Consider the following 20,049-nt stretch of genomic DNA (forward strand, 5'->3'; position numbering starts at 1 on the left):
TAGTTTTTTACTTTTTTGCGATTTTTTACGATTACTATAACTTACCCTACGGAAAGTTAATATTAGATGACGCAAAAGAAATTTGGAAAAATTTAATGTGGAGATGGTAAATATCAAATATTGAATTTGAAACTATTTTTAGGTGTACTTTTCAATAAAATCTAAATCAATATTTAAAAAATGTATGTTTTCATTATACATGTAAATTGTCCTAGCTCTCTTACATATAAAACAATAATATTAATTTAATGGATTTTGCTTCTTTACAATACATAGACTGATAGGCATGTAGACAAGTTGATGAGTAGATAGTTAACAGGTAGAAAGTTAGACAGGTAGACAGGTAGACAGGTAGAAAAGTAGGCAAGTGAATAAGTCGGCTAGTAGCAGGTAGACAGATTAATAGGTATTTCGACAAATACTTTAAGGTTTTTTTTTGCTTTTAAATCAAAAACTGATAAATATAAAATATAGTTTATATGTAAAATTAATTGTAGTGATTACAACTATTGTTATATTGGGTAAAAGTTTTAATATATTTTTAAAACAAAGAATCGTCACCAAACTCTATATAAATTTAACAAAATAGTTATAATTCGATAAATCTTGTACAAATTTATAAGCCAAACATTTTCTTTGTCCATTTCATCGAAATATGATATAGCGATTGAGTTTATGGTAAAAATTAACATTCTAAATAAATTAGTCTAACCAAAAGTGGTTTATTTATGAAAAAATGTATTTTTTTTTTGTTTTTTTTTTATATTTTTAACAGCAATCAGGACCTTACGTCCTATGAGCTGTTGGGCTGAAATTTCTCCGTACTTCGTATTTTTAGATGGTAACCCAATGGTTAATCCATCCATATTTGATGATTTTTGTTGTTAGAATTAATCTAATAGGGCTGACTTTTTAGTGGTGCAGCAATGCCGGGCAAGGGCTATTTTTACTTGGAAACATATTGCTATCTATATTTACAAGTGAAAATCGTTGTCATTGCTGCCAGGCAACAGGCTGATTGAAGTGGGTATCGAACCCGGGACTTCTGAAACAAGTCCCGTCGCTCTTAACCGTTTACCTACGGACAAGCCCAAAAAATATATTAAAGATTGAAATAATAAACCCTGTTTTGGATTTAAAAATTATATCGTCAAAATTTCAAGAGTTGCTAATTTTTTTTCCTTTTTAAGTCTGTTATTTACACCTATCGGGAAGTTCAAGCACATGGCCATAAAACAAAATGTCACTTACACCTAGTTATATACTCGTATAAATATATAAATCATGTGTACATGTGCACGTATATATGCAAATAAATACAAGATCGTAAATTAAAGAAAACTCTCGTAAACCTTGAACCTGGCACAATAACAAACTAAGCTCTGATAAATGCCTGCTCTGGAGATTTATCTGTTTTCATCTATATTCTAACATAATATATATACATAGAATATATATATATATATATATATATATATATATATATATATACATTTGTATGTATGTATAATATATATATATATATATATATATATATATATATATATATGTCCGTGAAAGGCATATTGTAACAAGAATCTCATATCTTGGGCGCTATCTATTGCCTTTAGCAAATTTCTGGAGTGCTTCTGAACATATTCATCGAATTAATTCTAGAATAACGTTTTGATGGAATGCTGCTAATGTTATATTAGATAATCAAATAATACATTGCTTAATTACTTAGCGAGGAGTATTTTACATATCAATTAAATTCGGTAAACGTTTACATTTTCGATAGTTCAGGAAATAATAATTAATCTCAAACCAGACTGATTTTTTTTCCAGGCTTGAGTCAGAAAAATATTAGTATTGATTAAGATGATAAATGTTATTGAAAAAAAAAACAAAAATTCTGATAGAAAAACATAATTTATTAAGACAGCCTTTAATTTTCTAAATAGAGCTAGTTTAAGAATAAAATAAAAAATCTAGATATATGGCGATTCTCCGAATTATTGAAACTTTTATTTTTGCAGTTAATGAATAAATATGACAAAAAATTTACGAAATAAATTATACAAATTTGTTTTGATAAATGTGAAATCTTCAGAAAGTTAAAGAAGAGTGCGCGTAAGGTTCACACGCGATTGAAGTAAAACTTATTTGCTACTGTTACAAGATCGCATTTAAGTAAAAATAAATGCATCATATAACAATTTTGAATAATGTTTATTTGTAATATGGTAACACTCGTGATGCACACATCTATTAGTGTCAACCATTATACACATTTATATAATGATAAATTATAAATTATATATTTAAAATATTAAAAATACGTATAATATTTAAAAACAATAATGTAACTAAAGTCATACTTCAAATATGACATGATCGGTTTGTCATTGTAATTAGCATTTAGAAATGAACCTTCATTAGAGAAATGAAGTAATTGCTGATTCTATAATATTCTATATTTACACAGTGGATTATGTTCAACAACGTCTAAATAAATATTGTTTTCGCAACATCACTCAAGTAATTGTGTTTGAAGAACTTCATATAATTAAAATTAACATACATTCATTGACTGCCTGTATCTTTTTTACTTTTTAGCTAGCGATATAATCTCATTCTTTGACCAATTCTAATATCAGTTTTGCCTAAAAAATATTTTTCATTTAAATAACTTCAAAGATTTATAGAAACTGGAAATTTATAGAACAGGGTAAATTATTTTTCTGATTCAGGCATTTTTCATTAAATCAAGATTTATACTAGGATGTAACTTTAAAATGTTTATTTATCTATGCTGATTTCCTTGTTGATATCGGTACGCATACAACGTGGATGCCGGTATGCATACAACGACAGATTTCTACTTACATACACAACGACTAATCACAATCGACCCGTATAGAAATGATATCATCGAGTGCAAATGATGAATCATTGGCACTCGACTCTTATCTTATCTTAACTGCCGTAAAGCACTTCCGTTGCATTTGTACATGTTTACATCCTAGTTGCGCCTAAAGAAGTTTTACTTCAAAAAATTTAAAGTTTTGGTATTTTATTATATATTATTAACTTCCTTCAAGGGTAAGTTATAGTAATGGGCGAGAAAATCGAAAATAAAATTTTTTGCATATCTTCACGTTTCAGAGGTTTCTAAACACTTTGGCATACCTCAGAAAAAAATGTATTCAAGGCTAAATGTACAAAATATGGCTGTTTTTGAGAGAACTAAGCATCCGATTTGAATGATTCAAAAAACTTTCTGCTTGTGTTGACGAAACAATTGCTTTAGTAAAAAAACATATTTTAGAATATTTTTTTTGCATATCGAAAAAAAATCAGATCTTAATTTTAATTCTGACTAAAGTTCTAAAGCTCACTTATATACTTTAAATAAATAATTTTAACTTTGTAATTCAGTTTATATAATTATTATTAATATTAGAAAATGTTACAGTATTTATAATAATCTATTTGAAAACATTTATTATTTCCCGAACATTTCGTTAAGGTACGGTAAGTTCCAGCAATTTGCCTTAAGGAACGATGTCATACACCACTAGTTCTAAATATTTTTGCCCAGAAAAGTAGTATAGGTTGAATATCGCTGATATTCTGAAAGTGGATTTAGCAAAAGTGAGATATTCGATTGGTTTTACTTTTCGACAAGGCCGGACGTCCAATATATTACAAGACAGAGTTTCATTTCATATATAAATGAAGGGTTTAACTGGACGAGAACTTTTACATAAGTCTACGAATCACATAGACTAGACACATATTATATATCGATTCTCTGATCACATATATATATATATATATATATATATATATATATATATATATTATACCTTGTATAAATAGGATAATTAATTCCATTAAATCGAGCAAAAATTGTAGCAGCGTTTAATATTTCAGAGGTTTTCAAGCAAAATTGCATTAGCGCAGTCCATGTATTATCATAAATCCTAAGGCAACCGGATTCAGTAAGGAATTATAATTCCGGTAATCTGGTTAACCGGAGCTCATTTTACAAAAACCCAGCGTTTTAATCATAATAATTCAAAGGGCGAAATTGCGAGCTAAGGACAAATAAATTAGAAAAGATATAAAGAAATCTTTATAGGTTCACAGTTCGAAAATATTAGCTTTAATATATTTATTGTTGCAAATTTCTAAATATCAATTTTTGTACTCGAAATTATAACAAATCTCGAATTAATAATAAAAAATAATAAATTTTTTGAAAATTATTTCTAAGCGAATTCAAAATTATTTTTGTCTTGTTAGTTCTAAAACACTAATCATTTATTTTATGTTTTAAAATTTTATGATAATTTTGACATAACTCAGAGAAAATAGATGTATGTGTATGTACATATGTACGTATGTGTATTGTATATGTATGTATGTATGTATGTATGTTCGGATACAATTTCGTCGGCGATTTTGAAAGCACGGATCAACCGATTTAAATTAGTTCAATTTGTGTTGACGGTGTGAAGAAATAATTAATTTTTGGAAAAGGCAGGTACAGCAGTTTTGGTGATTCATAAATAAATTTCATTTATTTATGAATTCATTTGTCAAAAATGATTTGTGTGAAAAATGCCACTTTCACCTAGTTTATTTAAATTTTATTATTATCATTATTATTTTATTATTATTTTATTATTATTTTATTATTATTTGAATATTTAAAAGTTTTTTAAGAAGGAACATATAAATGATAACTTAAATTAGATGTATGTGGCATTTTTTCTTGAGGCAAGTTTACATTTCTATTTGTTTACTTTCTTATTCGTCTACTTTCCTAATTGTTTACCTGTTCATCTGTTTTCCTGTTTATCTGTCTACCTGCCTACCTGCCTAAATGTCATCTTTGTATTAATATTTCCATCTGTCTACTTGTCTACATAATAACTTGTTTTTTTTTGTCTACTTGTCTACCTGTCCGCTTGTTTATTGGTCTAGTTGCATACTTGTTTTCCTGTTGATCTGTTCACCTATTGATCTGTTCACCTGTCTGCCTGTCCATCTGCCTAAATGTCATCTGTGTATTGATAATCTTTATATCTAATTATGTAAATATTTACTCGTTTACCTATATACCTACCCACTTGTCTTTTTTTCTACCTTTCTATTTGTCTACTTACCTACTTCTTTACCTGTTGATCTGTCAACCTGTCAACCTGTTTACCTGTCTGCCTGCTCACCTGCCTTAACGTCAAATGTGTATTAATATTTCTATCTGTCTACCTGCCTACTTGTCCGTTTCTTTACTTTTCTATTAGTCTACTTGCATACTTGTTTACCTATTCATCTGTTCATTTGTCTGTTTGTTAATCTGTTTACTTGTCTACTAGTCCACCGGCCTACTTGTCATCTGTGTATTAATATTTGTATTTGTCAACTAATCTATATATTTACTCGATTATCTGTCTATCTGTCTACCTGCCTAAATGTCATTGTGTATTAAAATTTCTATCTGTCTACTTGTCTACATATTTACCCGTTTACATGTCTACTTGTCTACCTGGCAACTTGTCTTTTTTTCTAGCTTTCTATTTGTCTACTTGCATACTTGTTTACCTGTCGATCTGTTCACTTGTCTATCTGTTTATCTGTTGACCTGTCTACCTGTTCACCTGCCTACTTCTCATCTGTGAATTAATATTTCTATCTGTCTGTCATGTCCACTTGTCTACCTTTCTATATGTCTCTTTGTCGACCTGCCCACCTGCCGAACCTGTCATCAGAGTATTAATATTTCTACATGTATATGAATCAATAATAAACTAGTGGGGTGTATGGCATCGTGCCTTAAGGCAAATTGCAAGAACTTCCCGTACCGTAACGAAATGATCGAGGAATATTAAATGTTTTAAAATAGATTATTATAAATATTGTAACATTGTCGAATATTTATAAGAAATATATAATCTAAATTGGAAAGTTGAAATTATTTGTTTAAAGTATGTTTGAACAGAATTAAAATAAAAATGTAAACTATTTCCGATATACATAAAACAAATTAAAAAAAAAAATTGAAGCAAAATTTTTTTCTCCAAAATCAATTGCACATTTAGCTCTTTATCTCCGAAACCGCTGGACCTGCCTTTGCTAAAAACTAATCACTTCTTCTCCCCGTCATTACAAATTGAATGTTTTTGGGATCATTTAAATCGGATGCTCCGATCTCTCAAAAACTCGATTACTATTTTCTGCACTCTTTGCTCCATATCTCCTAATCGGCTGGACCTGCCTTTGCCAAAAACTAATCAGCACATCTCCCTATCAATAAGAATCGAATGTTTTTTGAACCATTCAAATCGGTTGATCCGTGCGCCCGAAAACGTGGACGAAAAATTGTATCCATACATACATACACACTCACACACACACACACATCCTTTTCTTCTGAGGTATGCCAAAATGTTCAGAAACCTTTAAAACGTCGAGAAATGTAAAAATTTTCAATTTCGATTTTCGGCCCATTACAATAACTTACCCTACGGGAAGTTAATATTTGTAAGAATCATGTCAAACCATCAAATATTAATTTTGTAACATTTTTTTTTCGCAACTCCTAAATCGCTAGACGTGCCTTTGCAAACTCCGTCAACACAAGTAAAATGTTGAATGAATCATTCTAATCGATTTCTCAAAAACTGGCTTTTTTTTACTCTTTGCTTTGTATGTCCGAAACGGCTGGACCTGCCTTAATAAAAATAAAATCTTAATAAAAACTAATCAGCACGTCTCGTCATCAATGCGAATAAAATGTCTTTTAAATCAATCAATTGGAAATCTCCATTTTTGCAAAAAGTGAATTTCCATATTTGTAATTTATTATGTCGTGACTCCGAAACAGCAGGATCTGCCTTTTCCAAAAAAAAATCAGCGTGTCTCCTCGTCAATGGAAATCGAATGTTGAGCGGTTCTCCCAAAAACGTCCACGAAATTTTATATCCATACATACATATATACATACTACACACATATATATATATATATATATATATACATACTACACACATAAATATACACACACATATCTATTTTTTCTAAGGTAAACCAAAATGTTCAGAAACCGTTGTAACGTAAAGATATGCAAAAAATTTTATTTTCATTTCTTTTTGCGATTACTATAATTTACCTGTTTCTTCATAAGTGGTTGATGAATAATTTTTTTTTAAATAAAAAGAGGATTTAGAAGTTATTAACTCACGACTAATATCAAGTATCCTGAATTATATATAGAAATATTTGAGAAAGCAATAGCGTTCTAATTAATCTATTTTCTCCCCAATTTCCCTCTACAACAAAATGCCTTGTTTCTTTCTAATTATTCAACTCTATTAAAACTTTCGAAGTTTCGTTGACAGCCCGCGGCTTCTAGATCTCCAGATACGGTGTATCTCTATGCAAAATCTTATTATATATATTTATATACAATCTATTAGAGCTAACGAGATAAAATCTTATTGTAGATCGTCCCTCTGAATTAATTCTGATTATAACAAAAGCTCTACTGTTCCCGGAACTTTGTAAAATTCTCATTGAAAACTAACGCATACGTTTCTGCTGTGTTATTTGAGAAGGATAAAGGAGGAATTTTGGATTGAGGATAAATAATTGCTGTTTAGAAGTTTTACTTGAAATTTAATATAAGTTTGATATTATAGTGCGAACAGAACCGTAATTCTTAGTATAACACGTTGGTTTTATTACGAGATTTTATATCCCTTGTATAGTACTATAGTTTTTCTTCATGATTTTTCTTGTTATTAATAACAATATATGCTATATAATCATCATCATATTTTTTATTGTGTAATTTTTAACTTCCCCTAAGGTAAGTTATAATAATCGCAAAAAATTCAAAATTGAATTTTTTTGTATATCTTTACGTTTCAGATTTCCGACCATTTTGGCATACCTCAGATAAAATTGTGTGCGTATGTGTGTGTGTGTGTGTGTGGATACAACTTTGGCCAACGATTTCGAGAACACGGAACAACCGATTTTAATGGTTCAAAAAACATTCGATTTCTATTGATAAGGAGACGTAGTTTAGTTTTTGGCAAAGGCAGGTCCAGCCGTTTCAATAATCCAAAAACACTTTATTTCTATTGACGAAATGAACAACAAATTAACTAAATTAACTTAATTAAATTGTTGAGAAAGGAGATCCAGCGGTTTAAAAAAAGACCCAATAAAAAAGTAAATATCGTACTCGAAAATTTATTACTATTATTATTATTATTATCATTTACTATATTTATTATTATTTATTCATATGTATAATCCTGATAAATTATATAAATAATTACAAAATTAAAGGCAAAATTTCGATTAAAATTATTAATGACGCAATAATGTCTAAAAACTTTTAACAAGATATTGTTCCGGTCTTAATTGGTATTAATTTAATTAAGGTGTTGATGTCAATCAGATTCTCGAAAAGTTCGTTAATGAAAGAAAATGCCTCTTATGAACCAGTTGAGATTTTCAGCCAAAACTGCGTTTGGGCATATACAGGGTGTCCCAGAAATTAATGTCAAGGCGAAAGGGGATGTATTGACCTTAATAACTGTACTGAAAAAATTTAGACAAAAAAAATATCTGACGTTGTTTGAAGCTTTAGTGAACATTTGACCATTTTTTGGATAATGTGATATATATATATATATATATATATATATATATATATATATATATATATATGCATATAATTACGGAATCAAGGAATATATATATATTCCTTTTTTTTTGAATAGTGTTTAATTTGATGTTGATATATTATATTTTATTTTACTTTAAAAATCGGGCGTTGTATCAATGATAAATTTTATAAGAGGTTTTATAAATTTATTTAAAATCCATACGTTTCGGCTAGCGTCTTAACCTTCATGTTCAAATTTACTTTTTCATCAAACAAAACGACCTCACTGACCATAAAAACCGTTTGGACCTAGAGTCATATGCTGGTGTTATTTGTTTGCCGTATATAAAACACTTATATTTTTTGTGAAAAAAGCTGTGCTGTGTCAACAATGTGCAATACAACCCTTCTTGATTTTTATACAAATTAAATCTGAGTTTAATTCTGACCGTCTCAGAAACTTGTTAGCATATCAGATAAATTGCTCAAATTTTGAAGCTTTTTATATCGAAGAAACTAGCCAAAACCTGAGTAAACGCCTTCCTCAACTCAAAAAATACCAAACAATTCAAAACTATGTTAACCGAACATATAAATAATTTAAACCATAACGTAGATTTTTTAACCAAAAAATTTTACGTTTTGAAAAGAACTTAATTAAAAGAAGATTCGTTTAGGGGTTGTTTTCGCAATTGCATAACGACGGGGTCTTAAACAAACGTTTCGACAATATGGCCCTGAACGAAACAAACACGTGGTTCCTTAATAGCGTGTCGAAATATCTAAAAAAAATGACAAAATACCATCGTTTTTTATTTCTTGTAAAAATGGAAGATGTGTTAAAGAGCTTTAAAAAAAATTTGACAATTCAAGAATATATATTGCACCACTGTGCACATACTCATACCGTCGAGTAATAATGTTTTCATCTGTTATATTAGGATACAAAATTGTAAGTGATTTTTTATCATTCTTACTGTTTTTCTTTATTTCTTATAAATAATTTATTTAGTTTTAATGTTTATAGTTATATAGATTGCCACTAAATGAAGGCTAAGATGCTAGCAGTAACGTATGGACTTCAAATAAATTTCGAAAAATTCTCTTACTATTTTTTATTGAGGTCTTACTATTTTTATATATCCATCAGTGTTTGCTTTCAAATCCAACTTTACAATCGAACAAATCTTTCCTCGCATGTCCACTTGTCGTTTAACCAGTAATAGGATGTACTGGCCAGGACGATAGAATCGACCTTACACCTTCTAACTTTTTTCCAGAAGGATTCTCATCCTACTTCGAGCAAAAATAGATAGAACTAGTACAAACAGACACCCGTTTCGAGCTTCACACTTCATTAGTCTTGGAATAAAGAAGACAAGTGTATTCTCTTTACTGATAGAAATGTAGTTAGATTTAAATTATTTAGACAGGATAGGAATTTGACTCTGAATTTCTTGTAAAATGCTTTAAAAATGTTTTAAATTAAAAAAATGCTATGTCTCAATGTTTTCAAAATACAAAATAGTTTAGTCTACTTTGTACAATTTAAATACGATTTTTGAAATTTATCGTATCATTTTGCAGATTTTATAAACAATTTACATAAGAGTCGTAAATTTACCTAACTAATGCTGAAAGGAATTTGGAAGTTTATTAAGATATTATAGATAAATACCAAACTTTATTCGTAAATTAAAAAAAATTATACTGTTACTAGTCTAAATTTCGAGAACTTCATTATTATTCTCTTATTTAAAACACACATGCAATTTAACGTAGCGTAAGAACTTATAAATGAATTTATTTTTTAAACCACACGTGTTTTTTCTAAGGTATGCCAAAAGCAGCAATCTTGGAAAGACAACATCAAAGAAAGTCTTATAAAACAAACTTTAATTCTCATATTTTACCATAATATTCAGATTATTCAGCACGTGCAGACAAAATCCTAAAAGAGGCTTTAAACGCATCCAAGCAAGTAGCAAAGTTTTCCATCAAAATTTAATTAAATAGGTGTAAGTGGCTATTTTGCTTCATGGCAAGTTGCATGAATTACCAGATATGTGTAAGTAGCCGACTTATTCAATAGGAAATCTATATATTAATATATAAACGGTTTTTGAGAAAACGTCTATGAAAGGAATTTTAACGCCAAAATTTCATTCTTTTTAAATTTGGAAGAATTTTTGAATTTAAACGACTTTCCGTAGGATTTTAAAATTTTAGTATGTTCTTTGTAACACTTTTTTACTCTTCATATGGAAACTAATTATGAGTGTTCTTAAAAAATATGGCTTGGTCTATCGATGATTAGTGTCGTACTCACTAGCCTTGATGAGATTTTCACAACGATCAGTCAAGCCATTTCTTTAGCATTAGAAAATAAGTACAAAGTTTTTCATCAATGATTTTGTCAAACAATTTTTGAAGGATAATATTTGGGAATTGTGGTGATTAGTTTTTGGTTTTAATTTCTAATAAGTTTTAAAAGGATTTTTATTTTTTCGAAATAGTTTGTTTTTGCCAGATAAATCTTGGAAAGTTTGGAAAAAGTTCTGCAAATTTTCTGGACATCAATTGGAAAATCGCATTTAGTTTCTAGTGAAAGTAAAAAATAATCTAATTAGCTAAATCTCAATTATTATTTATTAAGTCTATTCATTGCTTATTGTCATGTATTTAGTCTAGTCATTATAGTAAGTTCACCTCGGAATTCGAACCAGCAAGTCTGTAAATACTTGTATATTGACACCCTAAAAGTTGTCTCAAAACCTACATATGGGAGGTCAATTCCATACGTAGGTTTTGAGTCAACTTCACGGTGTCAATATACAAGTATTTACAGACTTACAGCTGGGTATCTCGAATTCCGAGATTCTTACCTAATTTAGGCTTAAATGACTGGACTAATTGGTAAGTTCATGCAACTGGCCTTAAGGTAAAATTCCACTTATACCAAATAGTGGAGTTATTAACTTTCCGTAGGGTAAGTTGTTGTAATCGTCCAAAAATTGAAATTGAAACTTTTTGCATATCTTCACGTTTGGAATATTTCTGAACATTTTGGCATACCTCAGAAAAAATAGATGTGTGTGTGTGTTTTGTATGTCCGCATTTTTTCGTCCACGTTTTTGGGCGCACGGATCAACCGATTTAAATGGTTCAGCAAAAAACATTCGATTCCTATTGATAGTGAGATTAATAGGTGCTGATTAGATTTTGGCAAAGGCAGGTTCAGCCGTCACGGAGATATGGAGCAAAGAGTGCAGAAAATAGAAGTCGAGTATTTGTGAGAACGGAACATTCGATTAGAATGATTCACAAAACATTCAATTTGTTATGATGGGGAGAAGTGGTGATTAGTTTTTGGCAAAGGCAGGTCCAGCCATTTTGAACATACAGAGGTAAGATTAATATATTAATCTTGTAAGATTCTTAATGACATCTAAACCAAATATTGTTGCGCATAACATTCAAATTTGCCGCGCCTACTTTTTGACTGCAATCATTCGCATCTCTCCCATAAATTGTCCTTCAATGACCTTGCACAATTTTGCCAAATATGGCAACTCCTAGATAAGGACAATAGAATATTAAAAATGTTGTAAAATCAGTTATCGGGTAGAACTCGAGGTGGTCGAGTCGTCTTCGGTTTTGTCGATCGCCGTCGGAATTTGTCGAGTGCCATTTTGTCAGAGTCGATGGTCGTGTGTGACAAAAAACATTTCACCATTTGCAAATAAAATGGTAAGTGAAGTATTATTATAATCAATAATTGTTATAAATGTTTTCCGTGAGATTTCTTCTATTTTTATTTTATTCTCTTCATTGAATTACAATCTGCCTTTACAAAAAGGAAGACATTCAGTAATTTTGATGATATATGTAATATTAAACATTAGATCTAAAAGGTTACTCAGTAGTAAGCCATTTCAATTTTGATATATTAAATTTAAATTTTGTGATTATATAGATTCTACTATTTTTAACCCTAGAATGGTATTGTGCTTAATATGTAATTTTTATCCATCTTTTGTCGTTGTATACTTTGTTATAACATCAAAGATTATTTCAGAAAATATGGAACTCTGGTTTAGTAACTAATAGTATTTTTTTTGTTTCAAAATTTGCATAGCAAAAGTACTAGAGTCTGCATGTACGCCTCGGAGGCGTGCAGATACCGTTCTAGGGTTAATATCTACTAAATGATCCATTCTTTTTATTATATTGTATTTTTTACACCTGTCCTGAAATAGACAACAAGTAAAACTATAGGTTAAAAAATGACTTCAAAAACGTCTGACCATTATCAGAGACTTTGAAAATTGACAGATGCCAATGTAATATGAATTTCTGCTTAAATTTTGTCCTGTGGCGTAGTTGGTTGTTAGGAAGGTGGGTTTGAATAATCCTTGAGGCGGCTTTTGTAATTGTGTGAATATGTTCGTAGTATTGCATCGTTTATGTGTGGGTATGTCGGTGACTGTTTGTATCAACAAAATAAGTATATACTTTGAAGAATTCAAAATTTATTTCAATAATTTATGTCTATTGAATGATGGATTTGAAATTTATTAACAGAACTGAAAGGTTTTATGTAGAATGATGTGTGCGCTTATAGGACGTAGGTCATGAATCAAAAACAATGATTTTCGTTTCTACAGCTATTGTCTGGTTTTAGTTTCTTCTACGATTGAGTGTACAGTCAACCCTCTTATAACGCGGTATACTGAAAATGCAGTTTTCGTACTACGCGGGGCTGAAATTGCAACTACCCTCCTATAATACGGTATTATCATAAAATATTTATAATGTTTTATTATAAATATGTCAGGTTTTATCATATCTACGTACGACATCGGTTTTAGTAGTAGAAAAGACAAATAATCATTGGGTTGCTTTCTAGTATTAGGTTATATTTCTTTGTCAACGAATTATGAAATTTTTTGTTAGGTTTATTATTTAGAATTTTATCCAGTATAAAATATATAATCACAACTATTGGGTCACCTTCCAACACTCATGTGTAAAATACTTACGGCAAAATGTCAAATTGCAAGAACTTCCCTTACCAAAAATTAAAATTTTTAATAAACCTTTCAATTTTTTTTGAAAACTTCGAGTAAAAATTATTAAAAATTTTGAATTTTTTGAAAAAAATTGATTTTTTTGAAAAAAAAATTGACTTTTTTGAAAAATTTTCGTTTTAGATTTTTTGCAATTACTTATAACTTACTCTACGGAAAGTGCACAATTATATGTTTTCATGAAATAAATGGATTATAAATTATACAAAATATTGTAACTGCAATAATTTAAGTAACATACGAAACAAATGCAACCCTCCTACAAACCGGTATTCTGTAAACGCTGCTTTTTTACTACGCAGAACTAAAATAGCCAAATCCTATGGCGCGCTATACGGTACTCCTATAGCGCGCTATACGGTACTACTATAGCGCTCCTATAACTGTCCATAATTTTCTTCCGCGCAATTTAGGAATGACTCAAGCAACTAGATATTGCAAACAGTTTTAATATGAGTTTTATTGTCAACTATTTTATATTTTACAATATCGATTGTAGTAGTGTCTGAGCTCTTTTACAGAATGTTAGTTTACCAAAACAAAAAAATAGTTACATGATGAAACATTTTTTCAATTAGCTTGTATTTAATTTTTCTTATTATATCATTATATACAATCTTCAAAACAAACTTACATTTTTAGCATATCCTTATATTAATTTTTCATTTCTATGAAAACAATTTATAATTGATTGTCTTTTGTAAACAACGCTATAGCCGGTTTACATGAAACGCACTGCGAATTAGACTAGTTTGTACGATAAATCTGATTTTCTCATAGCGCGGTTTTGGTATTGCACGGTATAAAAACCCCTCGCGTTGTATTGAGGCTGACTGTATATCCAAGATAATATTAAGCTACTTTTATGAATAATCAGATTGCATAACACAATATACTGTGTTTGTTTTGTTGCTATAATTCATAGTTTTAATACTGGAACTCAGTCCTGTCGGCCTTGTTGATGATGATACACGAAGTAAACAAAGACAAATATCAATAGTGCGATTTATTTATTGAAGTTGCTTTTTTCTCAAACGACTGCACTTATATCATGTTTCTTTTAATATATCTAATGACAATCAGACCAATTATATTCTATAAGTCTTTGAGACATAATTTTGATCCCCATTAATATGGCATGGTAGATCTCCAGTGAGATACTTCTACTTGTTTATATGAAATTTATAGATTATAGTATTTCCAAAATTTAATTTATGGGGTGTGTATGGTACAATAGAAAGGGTACAGATTTGTAAGTACACAATTTTCGGGTTCAAAAATACGTTTTTTCATATGAAGCAGTGGTGGTGATATCCATTTTTACTTGAAAATATAGATGTAAATATGTTTCAAATCGTAAGTGTAAATAGCCCTTTCAAAATTGCTGCGATAACTTAAAGCATCACTATTGGTTTGCCTTGTGATATATATCAATAAATAGGAAAACCATTGGGTTATCCTCTAATAGAAATAGACAGAACAATGATTAAGTTTCTTTCTAAAAATCCATGTAGTTCAAAAGTATCATCACAACAGCTAAAGAATTACATAGTCTTGATTAATGTTATTTGTTTTAAAGTTGGTTTTAAAATATCAATTGACCATGTTGCATCTAATTTTGATCCCGAATTGTTCCAAAAATACCAAAGCAGTTACCGAATTCGTGATGTCGATTATATTCAATGGTCGAGTATCTTCAAATAAATTTAGCAGAGAATTGACGTGTTTTTATATTGTTTGCTTGTCTTATAAATAGAATATTCAGATTAGCGAGCAATTCAATTTCACCCGAAGGATATATAGACGGAGACTTGGTCATCCACTTACTAATAAACATAAAAATTGCTAACGGTTTACATTAAAGAAAATAATAATTTCTTTTTTAGAATTTCTGCTCCAACCAAGTAACAAAAATTCAAAATTACATATGTACTGTTATAATATGGAAAGATAGTTAAATTCAAAATGTATTCATATCAAAAAATGGAAAAGGCAGTCAAGTATGATTCCAACTAAAATTTTCAAAACTTAAGAAATTAAGCTAACTTCTTTAGATGTTTTCTTACACAAATGTTTACAAGTTGCAACAATTTTTTTGTATTTTTTTTCAAATTTTATTAAAAGTCTTCTGGATAAATTATTGATTTATTGGATTACATATTGATTATTACTAAATATATACTTTGATAACTAATTCACTCTATGTAAATTTGACATAGTTTGACGTATTTGACATAGTTTAACAAATATATTGAAAATTTCTTAAGCTAAGTTTTAAATACCATGGGTATCAATTTACAATCAACGAGTTGTAATTTACACTAATTTTCCACTAGCCGTCGGTCTATTTCAATGTATATGTTAAGTCGAGATTTTTATGAAGTCTGGTGTTACCTCTTGAGGTGAGATAAGGAAAGCTTAAAATAGTTTAATTAATTATTTCAAACGAATATCCAAGGCGATTTTTGCTGCTCCAATTAATCCAAGATAACCTTTACTAGCTGGATCATCATCTGAGTTGATAAAATGTAGTCTTAATTTATATTTGCATGTTGCTTCTACTCAATACAGTCCTTTAGTGATATCTAGGCATCGGTTAACCGAGTTTTAATTTCTTTATTACAATAAATTACTTTATTTTTACTTCCCACCTCAAAAGAACGACAAAGAGATAATAAGACTCTTAACCCTTTCCACTCGGATGCCGCCGGAATTCTATATAAAATTGGCGTGCGTCAAGCTTTTTCTCTTATTTTGAGTTGTTAACTCGTGGGTGAAGCTTGAGCAACTAGACCTGAATCAGAAGTCCCGGGTTCGATCTCGCACGAGGAGCCTGATGTCAAGCAGTAGTGATATTGGTTTTCATTTAGAAATATGGATGTTTCCAAGTAAAAATATCCCTCACCAATAAAATATTTGTCGTATTACAAAATTGTAATAGTAAAATTCAAAACCGATGTAGTATTGTCAAATTAGACCAATAGACTTATAAGAATCTTTAGTTTTGATTTCAAAACAATAAAAGTGGTTTGTTATATATGTAATAATGGTTTTTCCAAATTCTTCGTATATCTTGCTTCAAATTATCGTAAAAATTTGGAAATGTGAACTGAAATGTATCATTTGATACGTGTAAAATGAACCCCAATTAACATTTTGGTATCTATTATTTTTAAGAAAATAGTTTGATCATAAGAAACAGACAAAATAAAAATAAAAAATTAGAAATATTGACAATAAATTATATTTTCTTCTGCAACCATATAAGGCGACTGTAACGTTGGAAGGCAATAACATTGTGGTACCACTTGTAAAAGTTGCAACAATAAAAACCATACGTCAGGCAGATTTATATACATCCGTAAAGTTTCTGTTATCCTTTTTTACTATTTTGATATTGCACACCTTACCCTGAAAAAGCATACCTGAGATAAAGGGTTTATTGAGCTCTACCTTATTCTATTATAGGTAAATGTTAAAGAGCAAAGGATACTTGAGAAACATTTGAATTCGTGAAGAGAATTTAGGAATGTTTAAAATAGTTGGTTGAGAACTAAAGAACAATCTATAACATTGTTACAAAGTTTATACAAAAGTAAAATACTGTCAATAGAACGACGAGTTGCAAGAGATGCGAATAAATGTTAAGTTTATTCAGTAGCAGATTGTTCAAGATAAGTTTCAGAAAAGTTCAGATAATTTTCTGTGTTCTCAAAAATAAAGATTTTTAGAAATTTTCTTTGAGGTTTCTTCATTGCTATTCAGAACTTTCCTAAAAATATTGGTAACGTATTGCAATTTAATCTTGGTCTTTCTGGACTTCTAAAATTGATCATTTACCATTGTCTACAACTGGAGCATCATTAGACCTTACAATCTTGTGGGTTCTTCTCTCCATAGAATCTTCAACACCATTATTACCACCAGTTTTTACCAAAAATTGCATTTTAAAACTCGCAAAAACCCATTTTTTTGACACTTTATAAAACACAGTTAATTGGCTGCATTCTTCTACTGAAGCTTCCAATTAAAGCATTTAATGATGATTTATGATCCGATTCTGCTGTAACCTAGACCAATGTTATAGCAAGGCCAGGTTACGTTCCAGTTCTCATACAAAATTGTACTCAATACTGTCACAATGCAATGAATTTGCTGCGATCAGGAGTTCTACACATAAAATGGAACTTCACTCATATGTTATCAAGTCATATCTCAAAGGTAAAGTTATGATGAAATTGTTTTTTGACATTTGTAAGTTATTCTATGTTAGGTTTTATATCTAAAATGTCTGACTGCACAGCAACCACCTAGGACTTTGACAGCTTTTAGTACCACTTTATATGAAAACTGCCAGATAACATAGCCTTGCCATAACATTGGACCATTTTACAGCTGAATTAACCCCTGGGATTTTGACACATTTTACAAAATTTGTACTTGTAAAATTTTGAGAAGTCTTAAGCAACAGTGCCAAAGTTTGTGGGAAATGAAATTTTCAAAATAGCTCAGAAGATACGAGTTATAGATTTCATTTTAGAAAATTGGAATTTTTACATCATTAACCAAATTTATACTATTAACGTTTTTGGTACATTATTAACTCAATTACATACACTTCTAGTTTATTCAAATCAAAACTATATCATGGAACACATGTGTAACCATATTACACACATGTGTGTCACTTTATATGAAAACTGCTACATAACAATAGCCTTGCCATAACATTGATTTATTTTATATTTAGAAGTTTTTGTTAATTACGAAATACTATTATTATATTTGTATTACTATATTAGTTTGTAATTATTATTATATATAAGGATAAAACTGGTATGTTCACCGTGTGTAGGAATATCTGAGAATCATTACCTCATTTTCGAATGAATCCTCGTCAATATGTTAATGCTCATAAAACGAACAATGTATCATGATCTCGATTTAATCCTGTAATTCTCTCTAAGTGCTGACTCGAATTAAATGTATAGATTATTTGACAGACGTATAATGTAATGCAGGCGCTTCCAACCTTGTTACCGACCGACCAAAAAATTTCCTCTGCTAATTGTAAGCACTAATTTTACTAATTAAGTGATTGCATAAAAAAGTTACGTTTTATGCGTGTTATATAACTATTATTTATTAGTTGATTGTAGTCCATCTTGTAGGAAAAAGGTAGTCGGTTCGATCTTGGTCTTAATATCTATTTAACAAAAGTGTCGGAGGAACTAAAAAGTTTTATTGTAAGACCTTCAAAAACTTTGTCTGGTATTGACTGGGGTCTATAATCTAGTAAAAAGGTTGTCGAATTAATCTTCGCCTAATAGCAGTGTCCATCTATACCATGCAGGAACTAGAAAGTTTTTGTATTGGTACCGGTGTTGTATGAATCACGCCTTCAATTTGAATTTAAATTAAATAGTTTGTGATTTCTGTAAATTATAAGTAAAAGTTAAAAATTCCTAAATTGAATGCCATAAAGAAAGTAGAACTAAAAATAAATCCTCGTTTTTGAACAGAGTTAGCTTGAACAGTTTTGATCCAGAGTCTTAAAAGTTTCTTTACGTATTTTTAACTACGTGTTTTTACTTTTAAGAATCCATAATTGCCTTATCTATTTATCTGTTTAATATTAGAAATCAACTCAATGTTCAATAATGATATAATTTAATTTTGTGCAGCAATGTCGGAAAGGGTGGTTTTCACTTAGAAACAAACGTCTACATTCGGAAGTAAAAATGTACATCACTACTGCTTGATATCAGGTTGATATTTTTTAAGTTTAGTCGATTTTTTAGAATTAACAGAGAACAGTGTAAAATTTGATCTGGCTATTTGTAATTACTTATTAAAAAAAAAAATTTTTAACGATTTTAATGATACTTTTTGAAGCACCAAAGCTCATGGATTTAACGAGCATCCTAAAATGCAATGGACTTATAAAAAGTGGGTTGGTTGTAAAAAATTATTAAAATTTAGAATAGGCTCTGCAAAAGTTTCAAAATTCTTAAGGTACAATTTTAAAAATTGCTAAATCTCGAATTATATTTTGATTATTTACAAATATCAGTTTTACATAAAAGTAAGTTATAGTAATCGCATAAAAATTGGAAATGAAAATGTTTGTGTCTTTACGTTTTAAAGGTTTCTGAACATTTAGGCATATAAAAAATGAATGTATCTGTGCATGTTTGAATTCAAATTTTTGTCGACGATTTCGAGAGCACGGATCAACCGATTTGAATAATTCAAAAAGCATTCCATTCGTATTGATGAGGAGACGTGCTT

General features: G+C 29.5%; 1 protein-coding gene across 1 annotated transcript in view; it reads right to left on the reverse strand.

Moving 5' to 3' along the window:
* LOC113374647 (relaxin receptor 2-like) overlaps window positions 1–17,704 on the reverse strand; it is a 100,084-nt gene extending 82,380 nt beyond the window's left edge. Inside the window, exon 1 of the mRNA XM_026614623.1 lies at window positions 17,599–17,704. Coding sequence (XP_026470408.1) covers window positions 17,599–17,704 — 106 coding nt within the window. The remainder of the gene's footprint in view (window positions 1–17,598) is intronic.
* Window positions 17,705–20,049: the final 2,345 nt, after the last annotated feature.

The sequence above is a fragment of the Ctenocephalides felis genome, unplaced genomic scaffold (genome assembly GCF_003426905.1).
Source record: "Ctenocephalides felis isolate EL2017-DRISC unplaced genomic scaffold, ASM342690v1 CF-g0.4_SCAFFOLD_01886, whole genome shotgun sequence".
NCBI lineage: Eukaryota > Metazoa > Arthropoda > Insecta > Siphonaptera > Pulicidae > Ctenocephalides > Ctenocephalides felis.